General features: G+C 38.0%; 1 protein-coding gene across 1 annotated transcript in view; it reads left to right on the top strand.

Annotated features, from left to right (window-relative positions):
• Positions 1–19,287, top strand: part of GOLIM4 (golgi integral membrane protein 4) — a 64,176-nt gene that overhangs the window by 9,733 nt on the left and 35,156 nt on the right. The window contains exon 2 of the mRNA XM_072410143.1: positions 18,487–18,561. Coding sequence (XP_072266244.1) covers positions 18,487–18,561 — 75 coding nt within the window. The remainder of the gene's footprint in view (positions 1–18,486; positions 18,562–19,287) is intronic.

Raw genomic sequence — 19,287 nt, 5'->3', positions numbered from 1 at the left:
TAGGGGCAGGGAGTTAGGTTATGCACACATGTTAGATTTTTGTCGTTGGAAAGGATCTTTCACGATCTTTCCCTAAGACAAAAGACTAAAAGATGCATGAATGAGAGCTGTACATACTGCGCTCTATGGAGAGGGGAAGGAAGGGGGGAAATGACCCGCTGCCCTCTCCTCCATTCACTTGCATTGTGGTTGTTCATCATTCGTGGATCTGCCTGGACAGATTCACGAACGATGTCGGACGACCGCTTTACATGTCAGATTCTTGTCTGATACTAGCCCTGAGGCGAGAATTAGAGAATCATAGCCTTAAGGTACGTACACACGTCAAATTTTTCTCGCCCGATAATCGGCTCAGGGCGGATATCAGGCGAGAATCTGGCGTGTGTACAGCCCGCGTCGTTCATCGTCCGTGGATCCGTCCTGGCGCATCCACGGACGATGAACGACGAGTGATCCTAATGCAAGGGAAAAGGGAGAGCGTGCAGCAGGGTGTTGTTCAACCACATTGTTCATGTGGTTTTTATCGTTGGAAAGGATTGTGAAAGATCCTTTCCAACGACAAGAATTGCACGTGTGTATGTGGCTTTAGAAGTTCAAAATAGGTTACATCTTTGAGTTCAACTAGAGTTCAACAGATAGAAATATAATTTTTTAGTGTAACCCTTTATACAACAGTACTCGGAGTGCAGGAGGCCAGCACCAGGACACTCATGGATGTAGGCCAGAATGTAGCTGTTCTAGTCTAGGTGCTAGTGGCATTGAGCATCTGTTTTAAAATTTAGGCAAATATTCTTTAGCTTCTTCCCTAATCTTTTCAAACACGGGGTATGTTTAAAGCGGGAGTAAATTATAAACAAAAAATGACATTTACCTTTAATCCGGCAGATCCCTTGATGGCGCTGGTCCTTCTTGTGTCGTTGTGGGATCGGCATCTCTTTCCCCTTGGAGGACGCAGAAGGAGCAGCCAGAGCCTCCCGGGATGCATGGTGTCGGTATCAAGGCAGGCTCCGCGCTCCCATTAAGTCTTCATGACCCCGGTGATCAAGACTTAAAGGGGTGGTGCTGCACGTTAAGAAACAAAAAACAAAAACACCAACATTTTTACTATTTTTACTTTTATATATGAGTTGTCTACCCTTCTATGTAAAGTAAAAATGTTGAGTTTAGGTACGCTTTAACTGTACCCAACAATGTCATGTGGAGTGTAGCTCTGGTTACAGACAAGGCGACAGCCATGCAAGTTGTTCTGATAGAAAAACTCTTGAGTGCTTTCTAGGTTTTTATTTATCCTATACATGGGCATGATTTCATCAGGATCTTTTCTTCTACTGGGAAGAAATGTCACCTGACCCCCTTTTCTGTTGTGTAGAGATTAGTGTTCATTAAAGTTTAATGTATACCACTAATTGATTTGGTGACCTTTGAGGCACAATGAAATTCTGTGTAAAAGGAAAAAGCGTGGTAATGTGTATGTCCATATTTACAATGAAAAGTACATTTTTTCACGCAGGTTGGGTGTATAAATATTTTTATCTTTTAGAACGAGATTTTATGCTGCAGCCACCCAGTAACCATGTATTCACTTTGTTGAGTAGTGGCGAGCGAGATTTATCATGAAATTACTAAAAATAAAATGCACACATTTACTAATTTATGCTTTCACAAACTTTTTCTGTATGTAGGATTTTCAGAAGTTGTAGTAAGTTGTAGTGGAATAACTAAAATATCAGAACATTAGTAAATTGCGTGTAGCTGTATTAATAATACACAATAATCGTTTCTTTTAAAGTTTGCTTAATAGACCATTATAAATTCAAGTGGAACTGTAATTAAATAAAAAATATAAATAAATGATGCTTACTTTTACTTAAGCAATGCCCTCGATCCCTCTACAGCTGGCCTTGATTTGGTCCCTCGCCATCCTGAATTTTATCTTCATCTCCAGATGGAGGAAAGGTTCGCTGGGTGCCGCCATATACTTTTGTCACTGCGCAGGTGTGAGATTGGTTGACAAATCCTCCTGTAAATGTAAAAACATATTTTGTATTTGTGAGATTGGCACTTTTTGTTCTTACATTGCAGAGAAAAACCCATTCTCCGGATGCCTTAAAGGAGCAGCCCAAACCCTCCTGGGATGCATAATGAAGGTATCCCAGGAGGCTCTAGGCTCCCATTCGTCTTTGTTGCTCCTCCGTGTAAAGTGTTCTTTATTTATTTAATATTTTGTTTTCCTAAAGAAAGGATCCTGTGAGCCCCTTAAGGACAGGTTCAGACCCGACTTTGAATTGAATGATCCTGCACTGCTCCATGCTGTTGGAACCTTGCCAGTCACTCGGAACACAAACTCTGATTGGTCTGCACATTTGATAGCTGGTGGCAGTGAGCAGTACTAGTACCGCGCTAACTTTAGCTGTGCCTGACTCCCTTTAAGCTGTTGCAGAGAAATGCTACTATGTAGCTTTTCCTGAGAGGCAGCAGTGCTAGTGTGAACATAACCCTATTTATTTATTTGTTTTGAAAATGCTCTAAGCAGTGTTATGATGTTAGATGTCACAGGGTGCAAGATGTTGTTCTACTTGCATATTGTGAACCTCTAAACCTGGATCTAAAGTAGGCAAATGGTAATTCCTGGCCTTCATTCAATGCTTAGTGAATTGCACAAAAATTTGTTCTTTGATGTTGTTGTGCTACAGGATTTCAACTGTTCAGGGTTATGTTCTAAAGCTATGACCGCTATCTTTAAATCAAATACCTGCCTATACAAAGACCTACTTCTGTTTAAAGTAGAATTTTCACTTTACATAAAAAGGGTAGACAACTTTTTATTTTTTTTTTTTTTATTTTTTTTTAAAGACAACATTCCGTGTGTTTGTGGGTTTTTTTTTTGTTTTTTTTAAGTGCACCAAAAAAAAAAAAAAAAAAAAAAAAAACGTGCAGCACCACCCCTTTATTCTCGATAGGTGATCAAGAATGAATGGGAGTGCAGAGCCTCCTGGAGGCGTAGGTTCTAGACTGCTCCATCTCAGGCATGCGCAGAAGAAGCCCTTTCATCAAAAGGGATAAAATTGGCTGTGTAGAAACCAGTCTCAAAAATAATTTTTCAACACTGGTTTCTGTAAGCTCCATAACATGGTCTGCTGCCTATCTTTAGGGGGATGTAGAGTAGCAGCTATGGCACCAGCCACCTTGACTTCGCAGGGATGTCAAACTCAAATACACAGAGGGCCAAAATTAAAAATCTAGACCAAGTCGCTGGCCAAATTTGAAATTTATTGAAAAAACAATCTCGATAGGAAGAAACAAGAACACATGAGAAGAGCATGCAGTAATATGCAGTGGCTTGATCTAAATTATGTAGATCAATCTACTGCATATTTACTGCATGCTCTTCTTATGTGTTCCTGTTTTTTCTTATTGAGAATAATTGTTTTACTTCGCCAGAGAATGCAATTTGAAACCATAGGAATTGCTGCATTCGTTTGGTTTCACATTGCATTCTCTGGCACAGTAAAACAATTATAGCACTAGCTCTATGATAATTCCTGATTATTGAGTTTACCTGTCAGTTACCTGTTACTCTGCAGGGTCCACGCATAGACTGCTGTTCAATAGACACCAGTGATGCCGCTACTACAATTCCCGGCATCACTTGCGTCTATAAAATGCGGGGCCATGCATAGGCAGAGAGGCCGGTGGTCTAAAAAAATGAGTGATTCCGGGAATTATATCGGCAGCATTGTACTGGCGCCTAAAGAACAGCAGTTTAAATTGAATTGCAGCTGGTCCCCCGTTACTATAGATTGCAGTAGTGGCGGGCCAGCTGCACTTCGTATTAAAAATTCTTTTGGGGGCCAAAAAAAAGGACGTGCCAGGCCAGATTTGGCCCACGGGCCAGGGTTTGACACCCCTAATCTACTGGGTAACGAATATTTAGTAATCTTCCTATAGGATTTGACTATTGGTTTATTACTGCAGAATAAAAGAGAAAAAGTGCTAAATGTTTTAAGTCTGGTCATATTTGTGTAGTTTAACAAACTAGGGATATTTTTGTTTTATTTTTCACAAGAGATTAAGCCCAGCAGATGTGCTTGAAAATGTTTGTATCATAATCAGTTCACAAATGTATTGCGTTTTCTGAGTTGTGACTGAACTGAAAAAAAGGCATATAATGCGTAATGTTTGCTGGAAACAACCCCAAAACAGATTATTGGGTGATTGCCATGGTTTTTTCTCCTTCATATGGCAGCTTTAATACTCTTTCCTCATCCAACGCAGATTTGTCTGTTTGGGCAGTGTTGCCAGGACAAGCCATGCGTGGACACTGTTACTCTGGAACAGGCCATGTTTTAATCTAGTTTTATAGTGAAAAACTAATCTGCCTAGAGAATATGTGAGCAAAGAGTTACAGTATTCTGTGTTCTTAGAACGGATACATTAATGCAAAAGCATGCTGACTCTTGGCAAGATATCTGTCAGCCCAGAGAGAAGTTATCTCCACAAAGTTAACTATGTGCTTCAAAAAAAAAAAAAAAAAATAGAACATCTAGAACAATAGACCTATGTTCTGTGTAAATATTTTCTTTATTTGCACAGTTCTCTCTAGGCTTAAAATACAACTCCAGCTGAAAATAACATTCCCTCTGAGCCCAGGTCATCCTAGACCAGCTGCAGTCTGTGACTAGACAATGAAAGAAGAAACATAGAGAAGAGCTAATCTCTCTGTCCCTTTCCTTTACCTTGTTATCAGCATGCTTATTATCATAAACTGCATTAAAGGTATGCATAAAAAACACATTATGTGCCCTGGGGAAAATGTGTGCTTTCTATCTTCAATGGTAAAATATTCTTTCTACTTTTTCCAAATAGGCTCACCTAATGCTTTGAATGCTACGTGTCCTTTGAACCGGATTAGCCTCGCATGATACAAAGCTTAATCAATCCACCCTTTTCCAAGGGGAGAAGCACACTTCTCTAACGAAATGTGGTGATGATCGTATTATGCGAGGCTAATCTGATTCAAAGGACAGATAAAATGTATTTCTTCTTTTATGGCAGGGCATTCTCTTTTTATCAGCTTCTGCTAATACAGATCTCCTCCTGAAATCATGCCTGATTTTGTCCAATCTGACTATACATGCGTTCATCAAATAGGCATTTTGGATGGATCAAGTCTTAATGAGAACAAGAAGTGGCTGGAGATGGTGTGTGTGCCAGGTGGGCGGATTGATGAGAGGTATTATAAATGTGCATAAAAAGCATTAGGTGAGTTTTTAACGGTCAGAGGAGTGAGGGAAGGGTAGTGTTTGGAATAAGTGCTGTATGCAGCACACAAAGAATTTCTGCTTTATGCACATCTGTATATCGGCAATGTTGTTGTTTTTTTCTCTTAATCATTGAGTGTGCTTTCTTCTCCTTACACCACATTAAAAAAAAAATCCCTTGTATTGCATAAAAAATAAATTATGGTTACAACATTGAATTTTTAACACCATTTTACAGTTCTACAAAAACATATTATTTAAAACCATGTATTTGGCATACTTTTTTTGTATTCAGTTCAGATTCTCAGTGTAAATTCATCTATATAAAGGGAGGTTTTTTACCTAATGAAAACAATGTGTTTTTTTTTTCAGCTTTAGAGAAAACATATGTTACATCTTGCAATTTTTATTTTAACTCCTCTCAATTGCAGAGTAATCGAAGTACAAGTTAGCTTTACTATGCCTACAGAAAGCATTTTATACAATATACCTAATAAAAAAACAACTTTTTCAGGCAACAAGGACAGCGAGACAGTCAAAGAATATTGCCTTTATGTAACCTGCAGTAAATTTATTCACTTAACCTATTTTATATGATTCTTTCAAGTCAGAATATTAAACTTTGCTCTGACTAGCATTCAACTTTACACATGCTCCTCTTGCAACCTCCTTCTTGTGCTGCAGTTGTGTGGATCAGGCTGTTGTGGGGGTAAAAAAAATAATCCACATTGACCTTTAGGTTGCTGTAAGGAAAGGCAGAATGTTATTACTAAAAGCTTTTTACTCTTCTGAAAAATTCTGTAAAATCCACTCTATTGCGTACAAAGATCTCTGATCACTATGACCATGTAACAGCCCAACTTTATACTATTACATTTTAATTCTTGTATATAGAGAGTAAGAGCAACATGGTATGTCTATTTTGTCAAAAATGAAGCTTTGGATCCTGGCGGCTTTTTGCTTTAGCTCTGCAATGTAGGATGCATGCATTGTGCATTCTAGAGCTCAGCTTTGTGTAAGGTGGTGCCGTACACAGAGGCAGTCGCCAAATACAATGTAACCCCTGTGCATATATCATCAGTGGTCATCCAATGGCTAAAGAGGAGGAGTTGGTGGCAAAGATAGCAGCTTCCTCCAATGATAGGTCCTAGATCTAGAGAGGCTGCACATAGGTAAGTATGTGCCATATTCAGCAAGTATTCTGGACATTCTTTCTGATTATGGCAAAAGCTCACCACCCACCAATAAGTTTAGTTCCTCTTTAGCTGTAAGTGTAAATAAAAGAACACATACTTACTGAACACAAGGGTTGCTTTAGTCTATCGGTGTTGGCTTCATTTTATTCTTTAAAATTTCTTGATAATGGTGGAAAGGGTAAATAAAACCTTTGTCAGGTTTTTTTGCTGCCTGTGTGCCAGTTGGGGAGATTTCCATTTATTGTCTTTTCATTTTGACACATCGTCTTAACTTTATAGACAGGCTGTTACCACGGCAGAAAATGGAAGCGACCTATACCCGACATTTAAAACCTTACCTGCATTAACCTAAACAAAAAGGACAGATTCATACCAGTGAAATGGCAACTCCAAGCATTAATAACAAATGTATGAATATTGTGGTGTATTGTATGATTATTTTAGATGTAAATCATCCGTGTATGTGGTTGTAGTCAAACATAAGAAATGTGAGACCTAAAGTACATATATGGATTATACATATATGGATTAGGATGGCTGGTGTTGTTGCTATATTAATAAGACTACACACAGAAATGTAAAAGTTATCACTTAAAACTGGGATTATCTCTACCAGCAGTAGAAAGAAGGAACATTGTACAGACAGTTTTATTCTAAAGCAAAGGAGAGGGCCTGCTGTGTATTCCCTATAGTAAATAGTGGTTGTTAGCAGTCATTTAGCTGACATTTAGGAACCACAGTACTGAATTTAGATTTTCCTTGAGATGATCATAAACAATTTTTTTAGATGATGAAGATCTGGCATCTGTGCATAGTTTAGGATAATTGCAGAACACTGGCTCTAAACTCTTTGTATGGTTTTAGGAACTAGCTATTTTCTCATTTAAAGTCGAACTAAACTGAAAAATAAAAAAAATCACATCTTAAATCCCGCAGATCCCTCTATCAAGCTAGACCTTTCCTTGATCTGGCCCTGCACTGTCGTCTGGCGCTGCCATCTTTGATCTTCTTCTTTCTTCTTCTGGCTATGTCACCCGATCTCGCACTGCACAGTTGTTAGATTGGGTGATGTGTGAGTTCGGCATCTCTTTGCCCTCAGTGACGGAAAATACCCCTTCTGCGCTTGCCCGGCATCCTGATGCGTGACTTGGGTATTATCCCAGGTAAACATGATATATATATCGCCAACATATTACTCAGCGCTGTACAATCTATCATCATTATTTTCATGATAAGACATAAATATAAAACATGAGGTCGGCAATAAGATGACTTCATGGTGAGTACAACATTGTAGGTTAATTGGCTTTTTTCATGTTGCCCCTACTGTGTGTGTTGCAGTGTTAAGTATAGTAGACTGTGAGCTTTTTTGAACAAAGGAACCAATGTTTTCTGGATTCACTAAAGTGTTGCACATGTCGGGACTACGTGAATAATGGGAATAAATATTGCCTAGTGGTTGTATAGGACATTTTAGTCTTGACTACATACTAAAGGAACTGCAGGAAAGCTCTTAGTTTGCATATGGTTTTACTTACATATGGTACTTGGTTGGAAGCTTGCCCATTAAAACCTCTAAAAGCCAGCTGTTTAGCATTAGGACTAGTCTCCTATTAGACAAACTTAAAATTGGAAGAGCAGTGTGTGTATTTCTATCTAAATAAGAAATGTAGAGTGCTGGAGAATTTTAAGTGAATTTTTTTTTGTTCTTGGATAAATTAACAAAAGAATACATTTTTGCGTGTTTTATAATTATTTTATTATAGTAGTGAGGTTTCATGGTGGACAGCGGAACTAATACAGCAGAAATAAATGGCACATACACATACCTAGTGGTAGCTAATAGAGCTGCTATGGTGCCATGAAACCATAAAAATATTTCTCTTCCTACCACTGCACGAAGGCACGTTCCTTCCCTTACCATAACTGCAACAATGCATCTTGTGACCACTGCACAACATGCAGTTTTGTGGACTTTGCTATACTGAAACATACTTTTTATCTCTGCACCTTCACATTGGCATGTTTTTTTTACTTGCGGCCTCTACACTGACTCGCATTAGAGATGCACTGAGATACTTCTTGTGTGATACCTTGGTGATGAGAAACCATTTTCTAGGCTATCAATTAGGTCTAAGCCGATACTAATTTGCACCTACATGTGTTCTTCTTTTTGCACTTCCTTATGTGTCCAATACTTATTTCTTGTGTCATTCCACTGTTCTACACATAACCTAATTTATGGACATATTTATTTTGATTTCTATGTATGTGTAGATTAGTTTGGTTGTTACCAACATCTGGTGTAAAATTCATGTCAATAGCTCAATTAGACGTGTTTATTATTTATTTCCCCCACTGTACATGCATTTCCTTGCTTTGGCCTGCACGCCTTTTGCACCACTGCTAAAATGTGCCATTCTCTTTCCACCACTTCCCAAATTCAAATTTTTTTCTCCCGCCAAGGCAACCAGCAATATTCACTTCTTTCACCAGCATTACAACCACACACAGTGCACACTTGTTCTCCTGCAACTACGTGCACTTTTTGTTGGTTTTAAAAGCGTTTTACTGCTCTTTTTTTTTTTTTTAGTTTTTCTTTTTTTCTATTTATGGTGACATGACAGCTTTAACGTACTTTATACATACATACATACATACATACATACATAGTGCTAGGGTGTAGTGCTCTAGTTTTAAAGAAGTACTAAAATATCCTATGACCTGCTATTTTAGCTTAGCCATTTCTTGTACATAAACACAGTTAACTTGTTATGCTGCCTATCTGTGTGACATCCTTTCAGTAAATTTAGTTTGGATTCCATTCAGTGGAAACTTTGATTTGTTTTTCATTTATAAATAACCTTGGATGGTGTTAGAGTTCTGTTGATCTAGTTCATTACAATAAGTAAGCATATTTCTCTAAACCTGCAGAAATTTAAAGCAAGAGTTGGATGTTTGAATGCTCACATTTTTTTTTTTAAATATTAAGATATTAAAGCCTTTTTTTTTAAGTGGACTTATCTCTTGCTTGGATGATTAATAATAGAATACAGTGTTCAACCCAGATTTTTTTTAATCTGGGTGGGAAGAAATTGTAGGTGGATGGGAGCCCCTGTATTGTGAACCAACTCTTCAGTAACTGTCCAAAAACAGCCGGGTGGTTACTAAAAAGTGCCGGCAGGTCCACTCAGCTAAAAGGGGCTGGGGAGATTGCTAGAATATTTAATGGAAAGTATATAGTAAACAAAACATATTAGCAAAGGCAGAGAGCACAGAAGTTCTTTTTGGTACAGTGATGGCAAGCATAGACAGTAATCGCAAAGTTGGTGCATTAGCAAAAGAAGTTGGTAAGTGGGTATGTAGGAGCAGTGTTAAAAGAAGAGGGTAAGAATAGGGGTCGGACATAGTGGGGAAAGTGGGGTTGTTGTTAGGTAGGGTGCCAAGAAGAATGGGCCTTAATTGCATTAGTGAGAGCTAAGGGTATTGGCTTGAAAGTGCAGAGGTTTTAGGCATGGTGGTGTAATAGGGGGTCAGACACTCTGGGGATGGGAGGCTCACAGGAGTTAACACTAAAGCTGGGTCCACATCCAGCTTCATACACATGCACAAAATAGGGAAGATGGTGGCACCCCGCATTATGTTTCTAGGTCTAAAGATAGAATATGCAACCTAACTGTTTTGTAAGTCTGTATATCCCATTATTTATATTCCTTAATTATTATTGTATTTTACTTTTTGTATTAAATTAAATTGTCTGTTCCTGGCCACTTTGTTTTCCAATGTATTCCTATCAGTTAATGCTCATAGGAGGTAATTTAACATACATGTATTATTAAGAAATTCACCTCATGTATTTATTTAACTAGTTGAAATATATTAAGTTCTCCCTTAATATAATTCAACTAGTTAACTAGTATCTAAAAATTGAAAGCTGGTGGAACGATTCCCCATGTTAGTAAATCGGGGCATTATTATTCCAAATGGTTAATATTAAAAAAACACTGGAAGGAATTTTTTCCAATTTAGGAAGAAGTTTGTGACTCCTTGAATAGGAAATGGAACAGCAAGCTTGTCAATAAAAAAAGATCCAAAAAGTATGTAGCCCCCTTCTCTTTTGACAAAAAAACAACCCACGCCTGCCTTCTAAGAATGGCAAGAACCATAATTTAAGGAGAGGGCCTCATCCCCACAATGAGTGTTGTGGGTATTTGCTGGCGAGAAGCTTAATGGAATATGAAAGCCCCTCTTTAATACAGGAGCCACCGTATATCCACCCCTCACCCATTGGTAATAAGTACATGGGTATATAGTACCACTTACCCATTCTACAGCAACACCACACAACAGAAAAAAGTGTGTTTATCATTTACATTCATTATGCAGAAGGGCAGCGAGAGTTTGCTATCTTTGGCTGCTCATTTATTTGATTGGTTGAATGCAGTGACAGGAGTTCTGCTCACCTGGAGCTCAACGCTGGATGTGAAGCAGAAGGTGAGGAAGCGATATCTTGTAAAAGCAAACTGAAAAAACATTTAAAAAAAAAAAAACTGACTTTCGTTCAATATTTTCTTTCTTTTTTTTTTTTTGCACTTTTTCCAATTATTTTTATTCTCTAACTTATTTACTAAGCTGTACCTAGTTCAGTAAGTCATGTTCAGACCCAAATGACAATTAGGTATACTGTAAATGATACCTCTCTGTTGTCCCTTGTCTGGTTGGGAAGAACTTGTTGCATTGAAATTGGTTGATGCTTCAGGGAATAAACACAAAAATCTATTAATTGGTTACACAAGCGTCTTCTTCAAGCTCTTAGAAATAAAGCTCTGTTCAGCTGGGACAAAATAAAGCACTTCTGCAAGACTTTTCCTGGCAAGTTCTCTTTTTAGCAGAGCACACAGAGCTAAAAGGCTGTTTATGCAAATAGCTAAATTCACTGTGCTTTGAGTGCTCAACCTTTAATCTCTTCCTTCTAAGCAGTACTTACTGCAGGATTTCTTGTGTCTTCCCAGTACAGTTTTATAGCTGAATGAGAACACTGTACTAATAAGACCCCAAATGCCGAATGAAAACTGGTCATATAGAAGTAGGCATTGCACCTACAGGAATTCCAGCATTTTTTCTTGTTCAATATTTTCTAATGCTAGGAACGTGTGAAAGGTTTTCAAGCTTGCAAAATTAACGGAACGTCTGAAGAAAAATTATTTTTAGGGAGATCAGGGTGTTTTTTATGGATTTTTGGCTTTATTGCTAAATTATTGGCTTTAGACTATTGAATTAATAAAGAAATTACACACAGTGTCACAACAGCTTGTGATTGGGATCCCAGGTGTGAATCTTGGCCAGGACACTATCTGCATGGAGTTTGCACATGCTCCCTGCCTTCATGTGGGTTTCCTCCGGGCACTCAGGTTTCTTTTACAATCTCAAAATCATGCAACTGAGGAGTATTATCCTTTGTCCAATGAATCTTGGTATGTGTGAAAAAAAAGGAGCAAGATGCCAGGTTGCTGGGCGCAAAATGGATTTGCAATAGTAATGAAACCCAATAAATAAAAATAAAGTTAAAATTAGACTGTAATTGGCAAGAAAAGCACACACACACCCACAAAACTACTACTCCATGGTACTTACGAGGGGGTGCTGAGAAGTTCCTAGCTTTGCCCAGAAAGAAGAGAGCCAGAGTTATGAAATAACACATTTATTCATTTCCTCGTGAGATTGATGCACTTGCTACAATGTTCAAATAAAAGTTCAAACCCAAACAAACCTAACACGCTCCTGTGAGATGTCAAGTATCTGGGATATCTTTTTTGCGGATATTCGCCAGTCCTCAATATTCAGCTCATAGACAGCATCGCAGGTTGCCGGGTCAGTTGAGGTTGGGGGGCGCCCACTGCGGGGCTTATCTTTAACGGTGAAATGCCCAGTCTTGAAATGAGATATCCAGGTTTTGACAGTGCTGTAGGAAGGACACTTCTACCCCAGTGTTTGTGACATCTCAGTGTGAATGTCTCTTGCTGACTTTCCCTGGAGAAACAAAAACTTCATGGCGGCCCGTAACCAACAACGTGACATTTGCTTGTGCCTCTGCTATCACAGCTTCTCACTAAAAGAGATTTTAAGAGATTTTAGGAATCTCAAAGACCTGATATTTGCACAGTTACATATTAAGATATTATGCTGTCATATGCCCCCACACTCATTTTTCTATTTCATCTGCAAGGGGGCAAAGCCAGGAACTTCTCAGCACCCCCTTGTATGTTTCTTTGGAGGGCCGATGTATTTTTCTTCTCCACCATAGTGAGATTTTTTTGTCTATTTACCATTTTTATATATTTCCCTTTGTTCTTGTGGTACACACAGCTCTGCAATTCAGGTAGATCATTCTGCTCCTTCCTGGTTTTGCAATATTACCCCCTAGGTCAGCTTACTGCTATTTAGGTCAGCTTAATGGGCAGAGGTAATGATTCTGATTTATTGTCTAATAAGAAGGTTGGAAACTGAGCTGACATATGAATCAATTTGGAACTAGCAAGATGATTTTTGACTTGAGTTTAAACCTGCTTTTCTTTTTACTTTATTACCCCATACATTCCCTACATTCTTTTGTAGAAAGTGTACTTGGAGAGAAGTATACTGCTATTGGTTAGTTTTGGTCACATGCTTCTAGATGTTTTCTCGAATTGTATTTGGCAATAAATTATTTTTTGAATACTTTCAATACAATATAATTTCATATCAACGTTAAACCATTAATAGAGTCTCTAATACATAGTTTAAAAAGAATGTACAAATGTTATAATTATTATAACCATAGAGATTAAAATGAGGTACTTCAACCCAAATTTTGAAATACATGCATCAAAAACGTAGGCCCAGGCAAGGATGTTAATTTCAGTTTATTCAAGGTTTTGCATATTAGAATTTTCATTGCATATTTGCATATTAGAAATATCCAGAATGAATTAGATCACTGCTACACGCATAGGCATAATTTATAGACAAATGCCAACAATCACAGATCTTTTAAAAATGTTTGTAAGAAATACTCCGCAGTTTCTACGGGATCAGATTTGGGTATTGGTTCCCGAGTTACAGTTTTACTATCCAACCTGTATACCCTGGATTTTTGGAAGGCTTTTCAGCTATGACATTTATTACGCCATGACGCACCTATTTTTACCATAGCTCACCTATGTAAGACTGTTTGACAGCCTTTGGTTCTTTATGTGTCGAGAATGCAGGATTGTGGCACACTTGGTACTTTTTTTCATGTTGAATGACACGCCATTGAGGTATTTTTCATCTTTTCTGCATAGATAAGAAAATTAGTTGGGCAAATCTTTTTATTTATTCCATCACAAATCATCGATCAGCAGTTGATTCCAGTAGGAATAAAGTTATGGGATACTGTCCAATTGATACAGAACACTAGGACAGTTACATATATTTTTTTTTTTCACTGTTTTGTTTTGGGAAAGGAAAGGGGAAGTGGGAACAATGCTACATATATTTTGGTCCTTGGATACAGTAAAAAGAATAATTTAAAAATTCACAACTTCATCATAATGCTCTTTCCCTTAAGTATTACCAATACTCAGTACTCAGGCAGTGTGGAGGATCTCACCCCTAGTATTCTCAGTTCTGAGGGAAAGTGACAGGAAATATGGTCTACATTAAGATAGTTTCTGTATTCTCCAGAATATATAGGCACTACCTATTCCCAATCTTTAAACTTTACATTCCTCCTTGTTATGGTAGTGATCCAGAAGGTGATCTGGACCCTTTCTTTTTCTGTTTTCTCTTGAACATAAATAGAAGCATTGGTTCCATTTTGTTTTCCCCTCCAAAAAAAATAGTTATCTATACCCTTGTTGCCTTTGTATTTTTCTGTTATACTCTTCTTTTTTCTGTTTCTTAACATGTTCTCTATGTATCCAAATGGGGCTCAGGAAAGCTCCCTTCATAAAGGTTGTTGTTGTTCGGAACCGGTCTGTTCATGGTTTATCATTGACTTGTCTCATAACACAGGTCAACAAAAAAAAATTTTTTGATAATCATCAGAAACCACAGCAAACTTTTCTAAATCAGGTTTTCTAAATCAGGAGCAAATTTCAGATCTGTTTTCAGTTTTTCCCTAACACGTGTACAGTTCCTGAGTTATGAGTACTATTATAGTTATCATTGTTATGTATAGTTATCATGTGCATGTATTTTGTACTAAAACGTAAGCACCATTGAAGTGAATGTTATTACATCTTCAGTGTGAAGTAAAATAGGGCACACTGTGGTATAGATCTACTGAACAGTGTCAGCCTGTTTAGAGTATGATTTTCTTGTGTACTCTTTGCCTGGATTGTCGCGGTATAGCATCCAGCAGTAGTCAGCCATCATACTTTAATTCCAGAAAGCATTGGTAACATTGCTCCATTAACTGAATGTCCTGGTGAAAACGTTCTCCTTGTTCGTCACTCACTATACCAAGATCCGGGAATGATTCTAGATGTGAATTCTAGATGTAGATGTGAATGCAAGAAATGTATATTTATTGACATGCGACAACCCAGTTTCTGGTATGAATCAGATTCTGAACTCCTTCCTTGTATGCAGAAGACTTATGATTGCCCAGGAAATTTTCACACAGCCACTTGAATGCATCCCAAGCTTCTAGCTCAGCTGTTTAGAGAGATTGATTGAAAACATCATCCTGCAAAACAGACTTGATCTGTGGCCCTATAAATATCCCTTCCTTCATTTTTGCAGTGCTTATGTTTGGAAACTTCTAAACAAGGTACTGAAAACCCATGGAGTTTGATTTACCCATGGCCTTTACAAGGTTCCTCATCAAGCCTAACTTGATATGGAGAGGTGGCAGAAATACTTTATTCGGATCAACTAGAGACAGAAACTTGACACTGCTTGTTCTGGCCATATAGGGATCTCTTGGTAGCCAATCACACTTGACATTATGGTTTCCTGTAGTTTGGCTGTCTCACTGGCATAGGAAAAAACAATATTTTATGAATCCTCCTTGCATTCTCATCAGCAAGCCAATGACCTTTAGACACCCACACATATTCCACTGGTGTGTTTTATACTAGATTGCTTCAGGTAGTAACTTCATGTTGTCATTGGACTCCTTTAGGTTAACAGAATGGGCAATCGGTAAACTTGGTTTGTAATTACCATTATGCAGGAAGACTGCTTTCAAGCTTCTTTTAGAGGAATCAATGAAGATGCCCCATTCAGATGGAACATGCTATTGTGACAAATTGTTAAAGAGTGCATTTATATCATGACAGTAGCACAGTGAGCCATCACTGGTGAAGAACCTTGTCAAGTTATGATTTTGTTTTCTGTAGTTAGTTACACTCCTTGTAAACTTTGTCAACTGGTACAGATGTCATGTGGAGCCCAGGATTTATCCTGGTCACCAAGTGGACAGCCAAAATATAATTTGTAAATGTTTTTAAGTTCTCTGGTAATTTGGCGACGTTGTGCTGAATCATTAAGGCGATTTCTAGGCATGATGACAAATGAAATCATTCGCTGTTAGTGTGGTCTCTAACCTTAGAAAAAAGAAAACTGTTGTTAAATGTTGTAATATGTTAAGGTTATTTATAACGAATTTCACACAATATATAATTAGCTGCATCACAAAATGTAGACGTGCTAGAGAAACACTGAACACAGATTTGAAATCAGCATCAAAAATACTACAAAGCTCACATAAAATTATATCTGATGAAAATTACATGTTGACCTATTGCCTAAGATACATCAATGTTTTGTTATATTACTGCACTACATTTTCTTTGATGTGTTAATCATCCTAAAGAATGTTAGAAGTTATTAAATGAATGAAGAATGAAGTTATAAAAAAAACAAAACAAAAAATAAAAACAAAAAACTAAATCCCACTTTGATTGAGACCTATGCTTTTAGGTTTGTCCCAGAGCCAGCATTAGCTGTTACATACAGTTAGGTTCATAAAGTTTTGGACAGAGACAACTTTTTTCTAATTTTGATTCTGTACATTACCACAAATAATTTTAAATGAAACACCTTTGAGACTTTCAGCTTTACTTCAGCGGGTTGAACAGAAAGATTGCATAAAAATGTGAGGAACCTAAAGCCTCCCCCCCCCCCCCCATTTAGGGGCTCAAAAGTAATTAGAAAATTGACTCAAAGGCTTTTTCATGGACTGGTGTGGGCAATTCCGTCGTTATGTCATTATTAATTAGGCTGGATAAAAGGCAAGCAGTTGGTTTGATGGGGGCGGGGGGTGCTTGTATGTGGAAGATTTTGCTGTGAACAGACAACATGCTGTAAAGGGAGCTCTCCATGCATGTGAAACAAGCCATCCTTAAGTTGCAAAAACAGGAAAAAAACATCCGAGAAATTGCTACAATATTAGGAGTGGCAAAATCTACAGTTTTATTCATCATGAGAAGAAACAAAGCACTGGTGAACTCGGCAACGCTAAAAGACCTGGACGTCCACGGAAGACAACAGTGGTGGATGATAGCAGAATCATTTCCATGGTGAAGAGAAACCCCTTCACAACAGCCAACCAAGTGAACAACACTCTCCAGGAAGTAGGCGTATCGATACCCAAGTCTACCATAAAGAGAAGACTGCATGAAAGTAAATACAGAGGGTGCACTGCAAGGTGCATGCCACTTATAAGCCTCAAGAATAAAAAGGCTAGATTGGACTTTGCTAAAAAAAAAAAACCTAAAAAAGCCAGCACAGTTCTGGAAAAACATTCTTTGGACAGATGAAACAGAATGATGGCAAGAGGAAGGTGTGGAACAGCTCATGATCCAAAGCATACCGCATCATCTGTAAAACATGGCGGAGGCAGTGTGATGGCGTGCATGGCTGCCAGTGGCACTGGGACACTAGTGTTTATCCATGATGTGACATGCCGAATGAATTCTGAGGTGTTCAGAGACATACTGTCTGCTCAAATCCAGCTAAATGCAGTCACATTGATTGGGAGGCGTTTCATAATACAGATGGACAATGACCCAAAACATACAGCCAATGCAACCCAGGAGTTTATTAAAGCAAAGAAGTGGAATATTCTTGAATGGCCAAGTCAGTCACCTGATCTGAACCCATTTGAGCATGCATTTCACTTGTTGAAGACTAAACTTCAGGCAGAAAAGCCCACAAACAAACAGCAACTGAAAGCCGCTGCATTAAAGGCCTGGCAGAGCATTAAAAAGGAGGAAACCCAGCATCTGGTGATGTCCATGAGTTCAAGACTACAGGCTGTCATTGCCAGCAAAGGGTTTTTAACCAGGAATTAGAAATGAAAGTTTTATTTTCAGCCTTTTAATTTGTCCAATTACTTTTAAGCCCCTGAAATGAAGTGATTGTGTTAAAAAGGGCTTTAGATCCTCAAATTTTTATGCAATCTTTTTGTTCAACCCACTGAACTAAAGTTGAAAGTCTGCAGTTCAATTGCATCTGAGTTGTTTCATTTAAAATTATTTGTGGTAATGTACAGAACAAAAAAAAGAAAAATGTTGTCTCTGTCCAAATTTATATGGACCTAACTGTACAATATATACTGGATACAATCTGGTGGAATTGTTTATTCTTTTAGGAAATTTTTATTAACCTTAGCCTTTTTTTCCAAAACATATATATACCGTATTTTTCGGACCATTAGACGCTCCGGACTATAAGACGCACCAGGTTTTCCGCACGGGAAAACAAGAAAAAAAAATTCATTTGCCCCCCCCGGTCCTCAGAGAAATTTCCTTCCGTGAAACCGGTCCCTGGGGCCAAAAAGGTTGGGGACCGCTGCTCTAGACCATAGTGCTCTGAGAATCCATACACAAGTGTTTGCAAATTAATGAATAATCATGTACATTCTGGAATAGGACACCTTTTTGCTAGTGTCTTTAAAAATGATATGTAAAATAAGTGAATGAGAGATATGGATGAATGTAAATCTACCTACTAATACATTGTTTTATAATCATAACAAGAATTCAACTTTTCTTTTTTAGTGGTCTATGAGCACAGATCACGGCTAGAAAAATCCTTACAAAAGGAAAGACTTGAATTGAAGAAAGCAAGAGAAGGTATGTGATCACCTGTCACAGAACAGTTCTGCTTAATGTGATTGACCTATGTGTCTTCTTACATCCCCTGCCAGAGATAGAATGTGTACAGCTCAATGACACCAGTAATATTAGAAGATGTGAGCCAGATGTGCATGCACAGATCTCTCATCACTTTTAATGAAACATGAGTAGCTGGCCAGTGTTCTCAACCACAGGTGAATAATTACCTGGTCGGTGCCCAAGATTCAGCCCCTGCTTATTTGATATGACATTCATTTCGTTCAGTAACCCAACATGCAGATCAGAAGATTTTTGTCATTTGGCTTTTCAACATTTAAGTATGACAGGAACACTATTACAGATTTTGCCTGGGGGTTAGGTGTATTCAGAGGTATTAGAAATTTGAGTTGAAATAAGGGACTGAGATCAGATGAATGGTTTGAATAGTAGATAGGTTTAGTGTTACAGTTTCGTTTAGGGGTCATGTTGTGCAAAAAGATCCTTTCACCTATTACTATATCAGCATGGAAAAATTAATTTTCAAGGTGGGATAATTGTATAGCATATGTGATTTTAAAAAAAGAGTTGTTCAAGTGTTGCATTATCATTTTCTGCTACCTATGCTCGCACAACAAAAAAAGACTTAAAATTGGAAAACTAATAAGCTACCTAATTGAGGGAAGTGATACACTTTGCAGCAAGTAGCAGGAGTGGTGTTTGAGCCCCAGTTTAGAAAAAGTATCA

This window comes from Pyxicephalus adspersus, chromosome 4 (genome assembly GCF_032062135.1).
Source record: "Pyxicephalus adspersus chromosome 4, UCB_Pads_2.0, whole genome shotgun sequence".
NCBI lineage: Eukaryota > Metazoa > Chordata > Amphibia > Anura > Pyxicephalidae > Pyxicephalus > Pyxicephalus adspersus.
Note: the sequence above shows the minus strand (reverse complement) of the source record. Positions and strands in the feature narration are given on the sequence as shown.